Source organism: Perognathus longimembris, chromosome 3 (assembly GCF_023159225.1).
Source record: "Perognathus longimembris pacificus isolate PPM17 chromosome 3, ASM2315922v1, whole genome shotgun sequence".
NCBI classification, from domain to species: domain Eukaryota; kingdom Metazoa; phylum Chordata; class Mammalia; order Rodentia; family Heteromyidae; genus Perognathus; species Perognathus longimembris.
In genome coordinates this window covers 90381475-90399011 of record NC_063163.1, presented here as the reverse complement: position 1 = coordinate 90399011, position 17537 = coordinate 90381475, and the positions used below count along the sequence as shown (strand labels likewise).

The 17537-nt window shown below is 43.8% G+C and overlaps 1 protein-coding gene across 18 annotated transcripts in view; it reads right to left on the bottom strand.

Moving 5' to 3' along the window:
* The window catches only part of Ep400 (E1A binding protein p400), a 99721-nt gene that overhangs the window by 38635 nt on the left and 43549 nt on the right, over positions 1-17537 (bottom strand). For 17 of the 18 annotated variants that reach the window (XM_048343171.1, XM_048343183.1, XM_048343176.1 and 14 more), the window contains 10 exons: positions 16695-16784; positions 12238-12345; positions 10663-10853; positions 10038-10215; positions 7370-7506; positions 7065-7234; positions 6650-6824; positions 6170-6306; positions 2980-3166; positions 1778-1944 (listed from right to left, as the gene is read on the bottom strand). In XM_048343171.1, the coding sequence (XP_048199128.1) occupies positions 1778-1944; positions 2980-3166; positions 6170-6306; positions 6650-6824; positions 7065-7234; positions 7370-7506; positions 10038-10215; positions 10663-10853; positions 12238-12345; positions 16695-16784 (1540 nt within the window). The remainder of the gene's footprint in view (positions 1-1777; positions 1945-2979; positions 3167-6169; positions 6307-6649; positions 6825-7064; positions 7235-7369; positions 7507-10037; positions 10216-10662; positions 10854-12237; positions 12346-16694; positions 16785-17537) is intronic. The other variant, XM_048343178.1, reaches the window with a different exon arrangement.

Sequence of the window (17537 nt, the reverse complement as noted above, 5' to 3'; positions counted from 1 at the left end):
TAGATGCCAGTTGGATCAGGCAGAAAGATACACAGAGAATCACCAAGCTGCAGACTTCAGACTCTAAAAGACTGCCCAGGAAGGCCAGCTGGGAGGCCTCAATTCAGGAGCAGTGCAATTCTAAATACAGTTCTTTTCACTCTCAGCTCCAGGAAGTTACTGATAAACTCCATACTCAGAAGTGACATGTTGCCTACTTCTTAAGCTAATCTTCATATAAAGTACTCATCAATGTGGATTAGGAAAAAACAAAACAAAACACATCTCTGTTTTGTAGCATCCCTGTTACCACAATTCAGAGTAAGAGCAAAGTGGACAGAAAAGTCCCGATGAATAAATAGTATGTCAGGACATGGGTGACATGGCAGAATCTGGAAAAGGCATGCACAGTGAGGGTGGCAAAGAAGTCCAACAAAGCTGCCACTCCAAATTTGACCATAGTGGAGCCTGCTCTTTTTTACCTAGAAAATGGGAATGGCAATTTTCAAAACCCCTGTACAAAGACAACAGGCAGAGATACCATTGAGCCTCTTTTTGTGTGTTGGTCCTAGGCCTAGGGTTTGAACTCAGGGCCTGAGCTATGTCCTTAAACTTTTTGCTATTTGCTCAAGGCTAGAGTTCTATCAGTAGCGCCGCATCTCTATTTTTGGCTTTTTGGGGGGTTAATTGGAGGTAAGTCTCAGACTTTCCTTGTCTGGGCTGGTTTCAAATGGCGATCCTCAGATCTCAGCCTCCTGAGTAGCTAGGAATACAGGAATGAACACCAGTGCCTGGCTCCATTGAGCCTTTTAACAAAACCCAATAAGCACAAGTGAATGTATTTGTGTATCAGGTCAGAGGTTTCCTAAGCAGATGGGCTGGGTCTGCAGAAACCTGCTGCTGCCATCCCTACCACCATCAAGCTGAGGACTGCTGGTCACATTCCTCATGTAAGCCAAGCTCAGAAGAACTGGGAGGCAAGGGGCTATCAATCTGCTCAAATGGCCTCTCTTATCTCTCAAACATCTACTTTCGTTTTTCTTTCCTGTTTTCTTTTCTTTCTTTTTTTTTTTTTTTTTGGCCAGTCCTGGTGCTTGGACTCAGGGCCTGAGCACTGTCCCTGACTTCTTTTTGCTCAAGGCTAGCACTCTCCCACTTGAGCCACAGGGCCACTTCTGGCTTTTTTGTATATATGTGGTGCTGAGGAATCGAACCCAGGGCTTCATGTATATGAGGCAAGCACTCTTGCCACTGGGTCATATACCCAGCCCCTTCTTTCTGCTTTTCCATAGCACAGGAATCTAATCACTGGGCTCAATCTTTCTTGAATAACTTATTTCTTGATATCGCCATCTAGTATGTATGTCTACCCCTCTCAGATTCATGACAACCACAAAAACCATAGTTTCACATCAATGTGGTGTTACTATAAGAATGGTTTTGATATGGTCCAGTAGAAACTACTGCCTACCACCCTGTCACAAGCATGCCCTGTGCCTCTACTAACAAGATGTCCATCTGGCCACACCACCTACTGCTATACTAGCCAGCAGACTAATCTCAGATGTGCCATCCCAAACCACAAAGCTTGCTTAAGGGCATTCTTTAGACAGCAGCCACACTTGTTACACACTTGTTTGGAAAAACTCCTGAGAGATCAGGAAACTTACTTAAGATTACAGCATTTCTCTTCACTATTGATGGCCCAGGGTCCGGTGAAGGGGTGGAGGTTTCCTAACCCCAAAGACTGGGGAGTGGAGTCCCAGCCAGGGGCTGCTCCTAACCCATACTCACATACCTGCTGGCCTTCAACTTCACTGCTGCTGGTCTTGTTGATGGGGGTGGTGACACAAACACCTCCTCCATGAGTTTTCGAGTCACCTTCTTCTTAGATAGCAATTCAGCCTCATGGCGAGTGATTTTATTTTCTAACCCAATGAGATCAAATATAGAAAGATCGGTTTCCTAAGTAGAAAAAAAGAGAACCAAAAATCATGCTACACAAGGTGCAGAGGAAACAACTGACCAAAATCAAGAACTGCTTTAAGAAGGGGAGCCATCCTGAGAGGGCTCTACCCTTGATGGTGTCTTAAGCTATCTACTGCTTGGATTAGGCAGGTCATGAATCCCAAGGGGCCTGACTCCCCTCTACTTAATATATTTGGTTCTCTGCAGGGTCACAAGAATGGGGAATGAGCATTGAGAGACAAACTAGAGCTTAGAGAAAGAAGAGTAGTCAGGCAGCTTCAAGTCTGGACACTGTGGAAAGAGCAGGCCTCCTTGGGAATAGGGGAAGGACTTGGGTAAAGGCAATATGAGCTGGGGCATGTGGAAATTGGTGCAGAAATGACCTTAGCAAGGCTCACTTTTGAGACTTGGAGTCTCACTGGAGACCAATCCTGGGCATTTCAGTAGGCAGGAACAGAACTGCTGGAGGGCACACCTCTGGGCCCAACAGCATCCAGTCTAAACACATGGCTCTACCTCTGACAGCAGGAAACACCCTGCCTTCCCTGGTACCACTCACTTATGCTTCTCAGAGCTTCAGATAACAAAAATATAACAAAATAAAGCACAGGTCATGGTGAGGAGCAGAGAGTCGAAAGGGGCAAAGAAGCCAGGTGGTTCAACCATAGTGGCATATTAGTAGTTCCTCAAAAGAGGAAGATACTGAGTAACCCACCAACTCCTTTCCTAGTGGACTCCCAAGTGCAATGGAAGCCCATGTATATGCAGACTATTACTTCAGCCTTTAAAAATTCTGACAAACACTACAAAAACAGTGAACTTTGAGAATATGCTAAGTCAAAGAAGCCAGACACTATAGGCTGCATGTGATTCTCACAAAATGTCCAGAATAGGTTAAGTCCATAGATTGAGAACAGTCTGGTGGTGGCCAAGAAAGACTAGAGAAAGGGATAGAAAGTTGCTTTGTATAGATTATCTGAGTTTTATCTGCCTGGAAAGACCACAAGCCATAATTTAGCCTCCTTCACTTACCTTCCAGAACTCTCTCTCTAGTGCCTTAAGAATGAGAGAGGCAGATCGATACTGCAGAGAGCCAGCTGCATAGGAGGATCCTGGAAGCCGGGGCTCCACTAATCCAGGGTGGTTGCAGATGCGCTGCAGCCGCATCAGGACACTCAAGACACTGACAAAGTGCCCACTCTTCAGAGCTTCCTGTGTCCTGCTCATGGGAGAACAGACAGGCAGTTGAGGCAGAATGGCAAATATATATTTACCACTCCAACTTCTTAATCATCTACTATACTAATCCCAGAAAGACTCATTGGCATGTTTCCTCTAGACAATGTTACATTGGTTTTGCTGAACATGCAGGTCCACATTCCCACACAGGCCTTTTATTCACCTACTGTGTCCCTCATCCTCCCTATGCAAAAAGATACTCTTCCAAAGAGCCATGGACCAGAGGTCAGACATGGGAGAGCTGCCCTTTCAAATGGGAAAAAGGCTGTTCTATAGAGTTAACAACAAGTTTCCATCACTGTGACAAGTGTTCCAAAGGAGGAGCAGAGGGAGACAATTGGAAGGGTGAGAGAAACTGGCTAAGCAGAAGGGCAAAATGAGAGCACTGCAGAAAGTACATCCCCAAGTCTCACAAGGTAGAGCTGCTAACACCTGACCTTACAGGGGATACACACTGCTGAACAAGATGCTGAGCAGGCCAACAGCTGGGCCCTGATGCAATAGGAGATAGAGACCCACAGGACGGGGTAAGGGAAGGTATGCGGTGTGCTATGGGCCTCCTGGATGAGAAGGAGCTTGCCTGGGTAGAACACAGCATGCTCAGCAGCCAGAAATAGGTAGTAAGGGTTGGCTAGCCTGGGGAAATTCAGGAAGAGCATGGAACCTGAGAAGATATGGAGAGAATCACTGCAGGTTTCTAAGTCAAACACATCTACAAAAGGAAGAGGAAAAACAGGCACAAGAGAGGATCAGGAGCTCAGAACAAGGTCTACTGGAGCCAGTCTACTGGGAAGACGCTGCCCAGAGGGTGTGATACAATAGATTCAATGCCTGAACCCACAAAAGCCCTTAGCACAGTCAGCTCAGTCCCATGAAATGAGCATCTCTGCACAGTTGCTGGGAAACAGTGTGGCCCAGAAAGGAAGGATAAGCAAGGATGTGCCTAGATGGCTGAGAGTGCAAAGATAGGAGAAAGGGACAGGGCAGAAGTTTATTTTATTTCTGTTCTGTGTTGGTACTGTGTTGAACTTAGGGCATCTTACTCTCATTCAGCTTTGTTCATAGTTAGTGCTCTATTACTTTAGGCACGGCTCTAATATGGCTTTTTCACTGGTTAACTGGAGATAATCCGAAGAACTTTTCTGCCCAGGCTGGTTTCAAACCATGATTCTCAGAACTTATTAGCCTCTTGAATATGTGAGCCAATCATGTAGAGCTTTCTTTTACTTTTTTTTTTTTTCTTCAGTACGGGTGTTTGAGCTCAAGGCTTCACACTTGCCAGGCAGATGCTCTTATCACCTAAGACACATCTGCTGCTCAGGGAAGGAGTTTAAAGAGTATCATGCTTCTCTGTAGGAAGGCTGATTGCTAGGATGAGTCTCCTAGAGAAAGACGAAGGAAAAGAAAAGACAGGAGCTTCCAGAGAAGGGATAGGACTCAGAACACGACTAGAGGGAATTAAGTATACACATGCAGCTCCCTCAGGAGCCTGGAGACAAAGCAGAGCAGACAGGGCAAAAGCAAGGTGGAATCTGGTTGGGCAGCAACCCTATCTCAATGGCACAGTGCAGAAAGGAGGCTGACTAGGACCCAACATTGCAGAGAGGAGAAGAAAACCACACATAAATAGGAAATTTTTTCTCCCTACCATTCTGCTAGAGAAACACATGCCACAGAATCAGCCAAAGATTTGCTTTCATCAGCGGGGTCCTAGTACCATAGGTCTCTCACACCTCAGTAACAGACATCATATGACTCTCAACACAATGTTTGACTCCAAGGGTAGAAACCAATGCATTAGGGAATGGCTTGTCAGAGCTTCTGGTTGGCAGATGAGGTAAGAAGTGCAAGGTAACTCTGAGGTATGCTTCCCTTGTATGATAGCTCCTGGCCATCACAGGAGCAGCATGTCCCTCCACTGGACATTTTGCATCAACTAGATTGAAGCCATCAGAGGATGGCACTAACATTTCTCTGAAAGATCTGACTGGCACCTGAGCGTTGGCAACAGCAAAGCACTTGCAGCTCCCACAACGTTCAAGAGGGATAGTCATAGATGGTATTATGGAAATGTGTAATCTTACTGTACCTATTCTACAGTGAATTGACAGGGTGAGTGTCACACCACTGGTTTGTTGAGGACTGCCTGAGAAACTAGAAAGTGAATAAGCATGCATAGATCTTATGTCCTAAATTTTATTTTCTTATCAGTCCTGGGGTTTGAACTCAAGGACTGGGTGCTGTCCCGGAGCCCCTTTGTACTCAAGGCTAGTACTATACCACTTGAGCCACAGTGACACTTCTGACTTTTTCTGAGTAGTTTGTTGGAGATTAAGAGTCTCATGGGCTGTCCTGCCTAGACTGGCTTTGAACTGTGATCCTTAGATCTCAGCCTCCTGAGAAGTTAGGATTACAGGAGTGAACCATCAGCATTTGGCATTTTTTTCCTGCTGGTCATGGAGCTTGAACTTAGGACCCAGTGCTGTCTCTGAGCTTTTATGTTCAAGGCTGCCACTCTACCACTTGAGCCATAGCTCCACTTTGGGCTTTTTGGTGGCTAATTAGAGATAAGTTTCACGGATTTTCCTGCCAGGCTGGCTTTGAACTGTGATCCTCAGATCTCAGACTCCTGAGTAAGTAAGATTATAGATGTGAGCCAGTACCCAGCTCCCAATAAACTTTTTAAATATACTGCAATAATGGCCAAACCACTCCTCAAAGGAGTACACAGTGCCACTCATGACTATAAGAACTTCAGAAACAAACATCATCCTCAGGGATCCAAGTATATGCCATGTACTTAGATGAGAAGCAACAGGATGCTGTTTAGGATCACAGACAGCTGTCACTCACTGCTTCCCACTCTGCATCCATCTGTTCACCCTGGTACTCCCAAGCAAGAGCTCCCAACAAGACTACAGAAAACACATCTAAAGCTCAGAGCAGGGGCAAGCAAGTGGGCACATGCAAGCCAAGCACTCACCCAGGCTGCAGAATGACATCCTCATATAAGGCCTTCTGCCGACTAGAAAGGCGACACTTCAAAACGTGCTCATATTTTCTGGTCAGCTGCTTCTCTACATCTCTCTTAGTTCTCCTCAAAATAAATGGCTGTGTCACCTGGAGAAAATAATGACTGTTTTCTTCCCAAAACAAGGCCCTAACACATTTACAGTAAGGCACATGCACATTCAATGAGTAAGGTGGAGACACAGAGGTCTAACACATTTACAGTAAGGCGCATGCATGTTCAATGAGTAAGCGGGAGACACAGAGGTCTAACACATTTACAGTAAGGCGCATGCATGTTCAATGAGTAAGCTGGAGACACAGAGGTCTAACACATTTACAGTAAGGCACATGCATGTTCAATGAGTAAGCTGGAGTCACAAAGGTCTAAGACATTTACAGTAAGGCACATGCATGTTTAATGAATAAGCTGGAGACACAGAAGTACAGGTACCCTGTGGAGCCTTATGACCACTTTGTGGTAGTAATCTTGGTTTTCTTCACTGGAGGCTTTCAGAGGAAAGCTCAGGTAAGGCCTGGAGATCCCGGGGATGAGAAAGTGCACCATGGTCCAGAGCTCCAGGAAAGTGTTATGTAGTGGTGCATCAATCAGAAGCAGGCGCTGCTGGCTGCAAATAAAATGAGGTAATGCTGGAATCTTAAATGTATGAAGCTGCACAGTCCATCTCTCTGGCAATGTGTGCAAAAGGGACAATAGCCATTTTATGTAACTAATGTTAATGAAAGGGTCTAAATAAAGGAGCTTTGCGGGTCTCAGCCCTGTGACAAAGGTGAAGGGTACAAGGCCAGTAAAATTGGGGGTGGGGGTAGGGGGGGGGTAACACAGGATACTTGAGTGGCATTCAGACCTGTGCAGGGTAAAAACAGCTTCCCAGTGCCTCTCAGTCATGCCCTTCACACGTTGCATCTCATCAATGACAAGGCACTTCCAGCGCACCCTGGAGAATGCAGTGTAACCTCTGAAGAATTGCTTATAGGACGTGATGCAGACATGGAAGCTGTTGGGCTCGGCCCATTCCTGCGGCACAGAAAGAAGCCCTTGTCTTCCCACTGTCCTTGGCAGCCATCATATGCAGAGCACTAACTGCCTCACCACATCAAGCCAGGCCTACTGCACAACAAAAAAAGATAAAAAAAAATAAATAAAAAATACCTGTCTCTTTGCTTTGAGTTCTCTGTGACTGCCAACATAGGAGAGGGTTTTCAGCCCAGGACACCAGCGTTTCAACTCAAGTTCCCACTTAAGAATGTTGCAGCTTCTCACAACAACAAGATGAGGACCCCAATTACCTGCAAAAAGAGAGTATTTCACTTAAAATAATCTGTCTGGTCTAATCACCTGGCATCATATTTTAGCAAGAAATAAGAACATAACACACAAGGAAAGCAGACATCAAGGTAACAAATGCTGTACATTAGTACCATCATATGCCTAGAACTGGCTCCCATTAAACTTGAGCAAATATCAGAAATGTTGCTCAGGAATGGGTGATAATAAAGGGGATGACATTGATCGAGAGGCATGGTATTCACAAACTGCTCTGTTGAATGGCAATTCCTTTCTACTTTACTACTTTATTTATTTAGCCAGACCTGGGGCTTGTACTCAGGGCCTGGGCACTGTCCCTGCCTTCTTTTTGCTCCAGGCTACCACTCTACCATTTGAGCCACAGCGCCCCTTCTGCCCTTTTTAATATATGTGGTGCTGAGGAATTGAACCCAGGGCTTCATGTATATGAAGCAAGCACTTTACTACTAGGTCATATTCCCAGCCCCTACAATTACTTAAAACAAAAAAAAACTGTATATTTTTTAAAAAGAAGGAAATGCTGCTCAGAAAGGAACAACTCAGCAGGAGAGGCAAGAAAGTTATATACATAATAGCACAAGAAAGACTTGGGTGCAACTGAAGATACCACAGGCTATACGACCCAAACAATTCAAGAGTTTGTGATTAGGTCTGAGCATGTTGGTTTGTTCCTGTAGTCTCTGGTAGGTTAGCTTAAGTAGGTGGATTGCAGTATGAAGTTGGCCACATGTAAACAAACTAAAAAAAGAGAAAGAAACCTATACAACATCTATCTGCAGTGCTGGGGTTATGACATAGTGGTGGTACGCCTACCTAGTAAGTGCAAAGCCCTGATCTCAATATCCCCTTCAAAAGAACCCTGATCCAAAAAAAAAAAAAAAAAGAACCCTGATCCCACAAGAGAAGGGAGGGAGAGAAGAAGAGAAGGAAGATAAAGAGGGGGAGGAAAAGTAGGAAGAGGAAGAAAAAGTAAGGAAAGGAAGAGGAGGAGGAAGAGGGGAAAGAGGGAAAGGGGAAGAGGAGGAAGAACAAGAAAATGAGGAAAACTCAGAGAGCCAACTAGTGCATAAGCTAGATCTAAAATACACTGGGACATGTTATTATACAGGAATCTAGGCATTCACACACAGTGAGACCAAAGAAAAATACTCCTAGGTGAGGCACACAGAGGTGTAATGCCTATGTGTCTCTCATCATTTCTTCAAAATGAACTCCAAGAAATGGAAATGAGAGTTTTTATCCTTTGTAGTTGTTTTTCTTTTTGTCTTGTTTGTTCATCTACCATTTGGGAGGGCAGGGAGGGGTACAGAAAAGGAGGAACAAAGGGGGAACAAATAAATGCAAAGTGGTTTTTTTTTTTTCCTTGCCAGTCCTGGGCCTTGGACTCAGGGCCTGAGCACTGTCCCTGGCTTTTTGCTCAAGGCTAGCATAGCACTCTGCCACTTGAGCCACAGCACCACTTCTGGCCGCTTTGTATATATGTGGTGCTGGGGAATTGAACCCAGGGCTTCATGTATACGAGTCAAGCACTCTTGCCACTAGGCCTATTCCCAGCCCCTGCACAGTGGTATTCACTAGACAGTATATTGAAAATGAACTATACAACTTGTTGGGATGGGAGAGAAAAACTGGGAGAGTAAGGGAAAGGGTGACACTGTCCAAAAAGAAATATACTCTTTACCTGACTTAATGAAACTGTCACCCCTCTGTACATCACCTTTATAATGACATTTTTTAAGTATTTTTTTAAAAGGAGGAAAAGAAGAGAAAGAAGGGGGAAGTACAGGAAGAGAAGAAGAAGAAGAGGAGAAGAGGAGGAAACCAGCATATTCTGGAAACCATGCCATCTACTCTGCTTCTCATAAGCTGTAGGTGACAGCCCAGTCACAAAGCTCAGTTGCAGGCTGGCATGCCTTTGTATTGTATTAAATTTTGAAGAGCAGTAAGTCATTTTACCCAATGTTACTTACAATGTTTACTCTGTTGTGCAACAAATATTTTGTGTTCTCTATTTTTGAGATAGCTTCTGATTATGTTTTCCAGGCAGGTCTAGATTCCTGTGCTCACATGATCCTCCTGTCTTACTCAGCCTCTTCAGTGCTGGGAATACAGCTATGCATTACACCATATCTTGGCTACAATGCGTTTTTGTTTTATTTTACTAGTACTTCAATTCAGAGCTTCACACATGCGTAGCTTGTTTACTCAGCTGTCATTCTACCATTTGAATCAGGCCTTCAGCACTGCTTTTTGCCAGTTAATTAAAGATGGAGTCTTGAGGACTTTTCTGTCCTGGCTGGCTTTGAACAATAATTGTTTGGATCTCAACCACCTGAGCAGTTAGGATTATAGGCATGAGCCACTGGTGCCTAGCCTACAATGAACATTTGAGCCATATTCTGGTGCAGGTCAAAGGACAGGAGCAAAGAAAAGGCTAAGCTCTCATCCTTATAATATCTATGTTAAATCTTAACAGAGATGTATGTATTGTTTGCAATTACAATACTCTTACCTTCATTACAAGCAAGGTGGGCAAAAAAAGCAATGATTTGCACTGTTTTACCAAGCCCAGCCTCATCCGCCAATATGCCATTCAGATTCTTCCTGTAGAGCTTGGCCAACCAATCCAGGCCAATCTTCTGATAATCTCGGAGTGCACCATACAATAAAGATGGAGCATTAAACTTCACCTGTAGTGACAGATCAGCCAAAAGATAATTGCTTGTCAAAATAATGAGCAAAATTCTTTCTCAAAGCTAAAATCAAGAGTCAAATGGGCCGGGCGCCGGTGGCTTATGCCTGTACACTCAGGAGGCTGAGATATGAGGATCATGGTTCAAAGCCAGCCTGGGCAGGAAAGTCGTGAGACTCTTATTTCCAATTGACCACCAGAAAACTGGAAGTGGTGCTATGGCTCAAGTGGTAGAGTGCTAGCCTTGAGCTGAAGAGCTCAGGTATAGCACCCCAGCCCAGAGTTCAAGCCTCACGACCGGGGGAAAAAAAGTCAAATGGTACAACTATTGGCTAGTCACAAATGATGTGGCCACTTCTGGCAACTTCTGCAGTTGGGACCAAGAGCCTATTTGGAATAGGAAGTTTTCCTCATACAACTTGTACACAATGACCCCATGCCTCACCGCAGTTGTGACCCGGGCACTGCCCTTAGGCAGGACAGCTTCAGCCACAGCTGTGACTTCTGCAATGTCCTTCGTGTTAGGTTTTCCAATGTTCACTCTCTCTGTGGCTTTGAACTGATCCATAATGAAGAGGGAGTCTATAAGAACCGAGGCCCTCTGGCTCTCCCGGTCACTCAGACACTCTTCCATATCTAGAACAATGGAACAAGTAGAACATTAAAAGAATATACAAAAGAGAAAATAATACTTCAAGCCAGCTCACACCTACCTACTCAGGAGGCTAAGATCTGAGGATAATGGCTGGGAGCCATGAGACTCTTATCTCCAATTAGCCACTCAAAAACTGCAAGTGGTGCTCAAAGTGAAAGAACATTAACATTGAGCAAAAGAGTTCAAGACAGTGCCCAGGCCGTCAATTCAAGCCCCACAACTGACAAAAAAAAAAAAAAAAAGAATACTTCAAGAACAAAACTTTTCCTTTGTTATCCATTTTACATAACTTCCTGGATAAACAGGCAAGAACTCTTATGAAATATTACAGTTAAGACCACTCTGGAAAGCTCTACAAGCCTCCAAAGCCTGCTATTTGGGAAAGGCCTCTATGATGATTGAGAGCTACAATAATGGATAGTAAGTATTTCAGAAGAACCAATTTCCTCTCCACCACTCTAGAAAAAGTAGAGGTATAGCTCAAATGATAGCGTGCCAACATTGACCAAAAAAGCTAAAAGGAAAGTGTCCTGGCTCTGAGTTCAAGTCCCAGTAGACATACACATACTCACACGCACACATACACACATCAGGTTTGAAAATGATGGCCAAATAGCCAGGGGGTTTAGTCAGCTTTAATCTTAAACCATTTTAAGATTAAAGAAATTATTTTCCGGAGCTGGGGATAAGGCCTAGTGGCAAGAGTGCTTGCCTTGTATATATGAAGCCGTGGGTTCAATTCCCCAGCACCACATATACAGAAAACGGCCAGAAATGGTGCTGTGGTTCAAGTGGCTGAGTGCTAGCCTTGAGCAAAAAGAAGCCAGGGACAGTACTCAGGCCCTGAGTCCAAGCCCCAGGACTGGCAAAAGAAGAAGAAGAAGAAAGAAGAAAGAAGAAAGAAGAAGAAGAAGAAGAAGAGGAATCAGAAATTATTTTCCAATTTTCCCCTTCATCAAACTAACAGGAAAATAAACTTTTGAATAAAATAAACTTGTTAAATAAACTTTTAAGTTGACATGTGTGCATGAGGGCAAGACTGGGAAGGGACTAGATAGGTGCTGAAAGATCCTCAGCCCCACATTTCAGGGTACTTCACAGCAAACTTCCTCTTTGTTTTCGAATTTAGGAGCAGATAATTAGCTTTTTCCATCAAGGCTAGCTAGCACTCTATCATTTGAGCCACACAACTACTTCTGGCTTTTGGTTAACTGGAGATAAGAGTCTCTTTGTCTTCCCAGACTGGTTTTGAAGAGAGATCTTCAGATCTCAGCCTGCTTAGTAGCTAGGATTACTGATGTGAGCCACCAGTTCCCAGTTCAAACCCTGAATCCTTATGATACTAGAAAAATACTAGAAACATACCCTCTTCTCCACTTGTCTCTTCACAATCAGGTTCAGGTTGTGGCCACTGAAAACTTGGCAGAAAGGCACCTTCATACAACTTCATTAGGTCAATTAAGGGCAATTCAGCTGAAAGGATCACACACACACACACACACAAAAAAAACAACAAACCACCATTATTTAATAACAATTGTTAATTAACTGAACAGAATAAAACAGCTAGGCAATGACAGCAAAAAAAGGAAAAAGGATTGTTAATCACATTAATTCCTTTATCTAGCTTTAGATAATTCTCCAGAAACTGTATATGCAAGTTGGAATATCTTTTATATATAAAATGACTAATTATAATTGCTGAAGTTGGGCACAGGTGGCTCACATTTATAATCCTAAAGTACTGAAGAGGCTGAGATCTAAGAATCACAGTTCAAAGGCAGAAAAGTTCAGAAGACTCCATCTCCAATTAACCAGCAAAAGGTGAGACTAAGGGTCAAATGGTAGAGCACCAGCCATAAGTAAAACAGAGAAAGCACAAAGCCCTAATTTAAGCCCTGGTACCACCAGCAACAATAAAAAAATCTTGAGATTTTCAGGCTTCGAAATATCTACAAAGAGCTGACCAGGTGAACAAACCTAACTAGAAGATATAAAATGTAAATTGTTCCAAAATTTGAAGCTTTTCTCTTTTTGGCAGTACTGGGGTTTGAACTCAAGGCCTTACAAACTACCATTTGAGTCCTATCTCCAGCCCTTTTTGTTTTAGTTTACTTTTCAGATAGGATCTCAACCTTTTGCCTAGGGCCAACCTGTGCTGCTCCTACTTCAGCTTCTTGACTGGGGTAACAGGCATAAATCATAACCACTAGCCCAAAATTCAAAGCTTTTGGAGCATCATTTTCCTAGGGCTCAAAAAGCTTTGGGGGCCGGGGATATGGCCTAGTGGCAAGAGTGCTTGCCTCGTATACATGAAGCCCTGGGTTCAATTCCCCAGCACCACATATGCAGAAAATGGCCAGAAGTGGCGCTGTGGCTCAAGTGGCAGAGTGCTAGCCTTGAGCAAAAAGAAGCCAAGGACAGTGCTCAGGCCCTAAGTCCAAGCCCCAGGACTGGCCAAAAAAAAACTTTGGAAGGTTTTTATTAAAGAGCAAAAATATTCAATGGTAGAACACTTGCTTATTAGCATGTGTGAGGTCCTGGCTTCAATTACCAACACCATAAGAAAAAGGAAATGTGGTCTAGGAATATGGCCTAGTGGTAGAGTGCTTGTGTAGCATACATGAAGCCCTGGGTTCGATTCCTCAGTATTACATATATAGAAAAGGCCAGAAGTGGCACTGAGGCTCAAGTGGTAGAGTGCTAGCCCTGAGCAAAAAGAAGCCAGGGATAGTGCTCAGGCCCTGAGTTCAAGCCCCAGAACTGGCAAAAAAAAAAAAAATCAAAGGGAGGAGGTAACAAGTTGTACAAGAAATGTACTCACTGCCTCACATATGAAACTGTAACCCCACTGTACTTCACTTTGACAAAAAAAGGGCAAAAAAAAAAGTCTACATTGAAAGAAAAAAAATGAAGCCTGGTGCAGGTGGCTCACATCTATAATCCTAGCTACTCAGAAAACGAATCTGAGGGTTGCAGTTTGAAGCTAGCCAGGGCAGGAAAGTCCATGAGACTCTTATTCTCCCAGCTGGAAGTGGGTCTGTGGATCAAGTGCTTGAGTGCCAACTTTGTGCAAAAGGCTCAGAGGTAGTACAGTGCCCAGACCCTAAATTTAAGCCTCAGGACTGGCACTTACATACACCAAAAAAAAAAAAAAAAAAAGAATACTGTGGATGTAAAATAACAACAGTCATGATACAAAAAGATACAAAATGTTAACTAGGTACCAGTGGTTCACACCTGTAATCCTAGCTATTTAGGAGGCTGAGGGTGGGAGGACTATAGTTTGAGGTCAGGACAAAAAAATTCACGAGGGGCTGGGGATATAGCCTAGTGGCAAGAGTGCCTGCCTCGGTATACCCGAGGCCCTAGGTTCGATTCCCCAGCACCACATATACAGAAAACGGCCAAAAGAGGAGCTGTGGCTCAAGTGGCAGAGTGCTAGCCTTGAGCGGGAAGAAGCCAGGGACAGTGCTTAGGCCCTGAGTCCAAAGGCCCAGGACTGGCCAAAAAAAAAAATTCACGAGACTCCTATCTTAATGAATATCTGGGTACCGTTGTGTATGCCTATTAGCCCGGCAATAGCAATAGTCAAAGTTCAAGATGGCCTAGGCAAAAAAAAAAACAAAGCTCTATCTCAAATGGTAACTAGAAGCCAGGTGCTGGTGGCTAACGCCTGTAATCCTAGCTACTCAGGAGACTGGGATCTGAGGATCACATTCCTGGCCTGGTAGGTAGGAAAATCCATTAGTCTTATCTTACCATAAACTACTCAGAAAAGGCTAGAAGTGGAGCTGTGGCTCCAGTAGTACAGCGCTAGCCTTGAGCACAAAAAGGCTCAGAGACAATGCCAAGGCCTGGAGGTCCAGCAAAAAAAAAAAAAAAAAAGAGGTAAGTAAAATGGGCTGGAGACATGGCTCAAGCAGGAAAACTGCCTACATGGTAAGTAGAAGGCCTGAGTTCAAGCGTCAGTCACTACCATCACCACTCAAAAAGCATACTCAAAGATTATGGTTAAGCTTTAAAATTTTATAGGCCAACCATTATGCTCCACAACTATAATTCCCAGCACTTGGGAGGTAAAGGCAGGAGGACAGTGAGTAAATGCTGTCTGAGGCAAGACTAGGATACATAGTAAAACGCTGTCTTATATCCCCTCAAAGTTTGTAACATTTTTCCAAGAAGTACTCAATCCAACTACTTATACCGAAATTCCAAATAAAATCTCAAATCACAATGGGCAAAAGATACAAAGGTATTTACACACACACACACACACACACACACACACACACACACAAACATTGTTGGTGTTTGAACTCAGAGCCTGGGAGCTGAGCTGTCCCTAAGGATTTTTTACTCAAGGTTAGTGCTCTACCACTTGAGCCACTTCCATTATTCTGGTGGTTAATTGGAGATAAAAGTCTCATAGGCACTGGTGGCTCAGGCCTGTAACCCTAGCTACTCAGGAAGAGGAGATCTGAGGATCACAGTTCAAACCTGGCATGGGCAGGAAAGTCTATGAAACTCTTATCTCCAATTAGCCACCAGAAAACTGGAAGTAGTGTTGTGACTCAAAGTGGTAGAGTACTAGCCTTGAGAAAAGAGCTCAGAGAGAGTACCTAGGCTACAAGTTCAAACCCCACGACTAATTTTTTTTTTTTTAATTCAGATTTTCCTGCCTGGGCTGGCTTCAAACTGCAATTCTCAGATCTCAGCTTATTAGCTAGGAAACAGGTGTGAGCGATCAGCACTCACCTCCTGAGTTCTGTTTTGTTTTGCTCCAGGCTAGAGCTCAGCCACTTGAGCCACAGCTCCACTTCTGGGTTTTTGGTATTTTTTTGGTTAAATGAAGATAAAAGTCTCACAGACTTTCCTGCTCAGGCTGGCTTTTAGCTGTGATCCTCAGATCTCAGTCTCCAGAACAGCTAGGATTACAAAGTTAAATAAGCCACTGGCACTCAGCAAGACTTTTTATTGTCAATTGTGGGACTTGAACTCAGGGACCTCAGGCACTGTTCCTGAGCTCTTTTGCTCAAGGCTTGAGCTTTTTTGCTCAAGGCTAGCATTCTACCACTTTGAGCCACAGCTACAATTCTAGTTTTCTGGTGGTTAATTGGAGATAAGGGTCTCAAGGACTTTCCTGCCTGGGCTGGCTTTGAACTACAATCCTCAGATCTCAGCCTCCTGAGTAGCTAGTATTTCCACGTTTGAGTCACCAGCACCATCTCCAGCAAGACATTTCATGTATTAAAAATAAATACAAGGGCTGGGAATATGGCCTAGTGGCAAGAGCGCTTGCCTCGTATACTTGAAGCCCTGGGTTCGATTCCTCAGCACCACATATATGGGAAACGGCCAGAAGTGGCGCTGTGGCTCAAGTGGCAGAGCAAAAGGAAGCCAGGGAAATGCTCAGGCCCTGAGTCCAAGCACCAGGACTGGCAAAAAATAAATAAATACATAAATACATACATACATACATATAAGATCTGAAGGTCACAGTTCAAAGCCAGCCTGAGAAATATTCTTATCTCCAATTAGCCAGCAAAAAAAAAAGGTTAAAAGTAGAGCTGTGATTCAAATGGTAGAACATTAGCTTTGAGCTAAAAAGCTAAAGGACAGTTCCCAGGTCCTAAATCAAGTACCACTACTAGCAAAGGACATACAATTCATAAGGTATTTCTAACTGAATTTCTCTAGAAATCAAAAATGTTTTAAACTTGTTCTGTTTTGCTTTCAGTACTTGAGACTGAACCTAGGACCTTGCACATGTACCACCCAATTACTATACTTCATCAGTCTTCAATAAGATGAGAGTCTACCTTCTTTGGCCAGGTTTGAGAGTTCTGTGTGGTGGTCTACAAGCCCTTCATGTGCTTCCTCCTCTTCGATGGTGTCTTCTTCATCTTCCACTGAAAGGGTAATCAGAGGGCATGCATGACATCACTCTTAAATTCCAAAACATTATCAGGTGTCAAAGTTGTTTTGCATAGCCAGGTGCCAGTGGCTCATATCTTTAATCCTAAGTACTCAGAAGGCTGAGATCTGAGGATCACAGTTTGAAGCCAGCCCAGGCAAGAAAGTTCTCAACACTCTTTTAACTCCAATTAACCACCACAAATCAAGTGGAGCTATGGCTCAAATGGTAGAGTACCAGCCTTGAATGAAAAAGATAATGGACAAACCCCAGTAACAGTACATGTACGCACACGCGCACACACGCACACACACACACACACACAAACACATGAAGTTTCAGATCAGTGTGGTATGCACAACTGTAAGTCTAGCACTTAGGAGGCCAAGGCAGCAGGAGAACCTCAAGTCTGAGGCCGGCCTGGGCTACATAGTGACACTATACTGTCTCAAAACAGGCAAATAAACAAGAAAAGAAAAAGTTTAACATTACCCATGTACTTTATGCAAAGTAGTTCTTACCGAGCCTCTAATTTTCCCAAACTAACCCATTCCTTCTTGTCAAGGAGGGTGCCCCTAATTAAATATTTACTAAGAAAATCATCTTAAACCAGGCATCAGTGGCTCACATCTATAATCCTAGCTACTCAGAAAGGCTAAAATGTGAGAATTATGGTTCAAAGCAAGCTCAAGAAGGAAAGTCCATGAACTAGAAGTAGAACTGTGGCTCAAGTGGTAGAATGTTATCC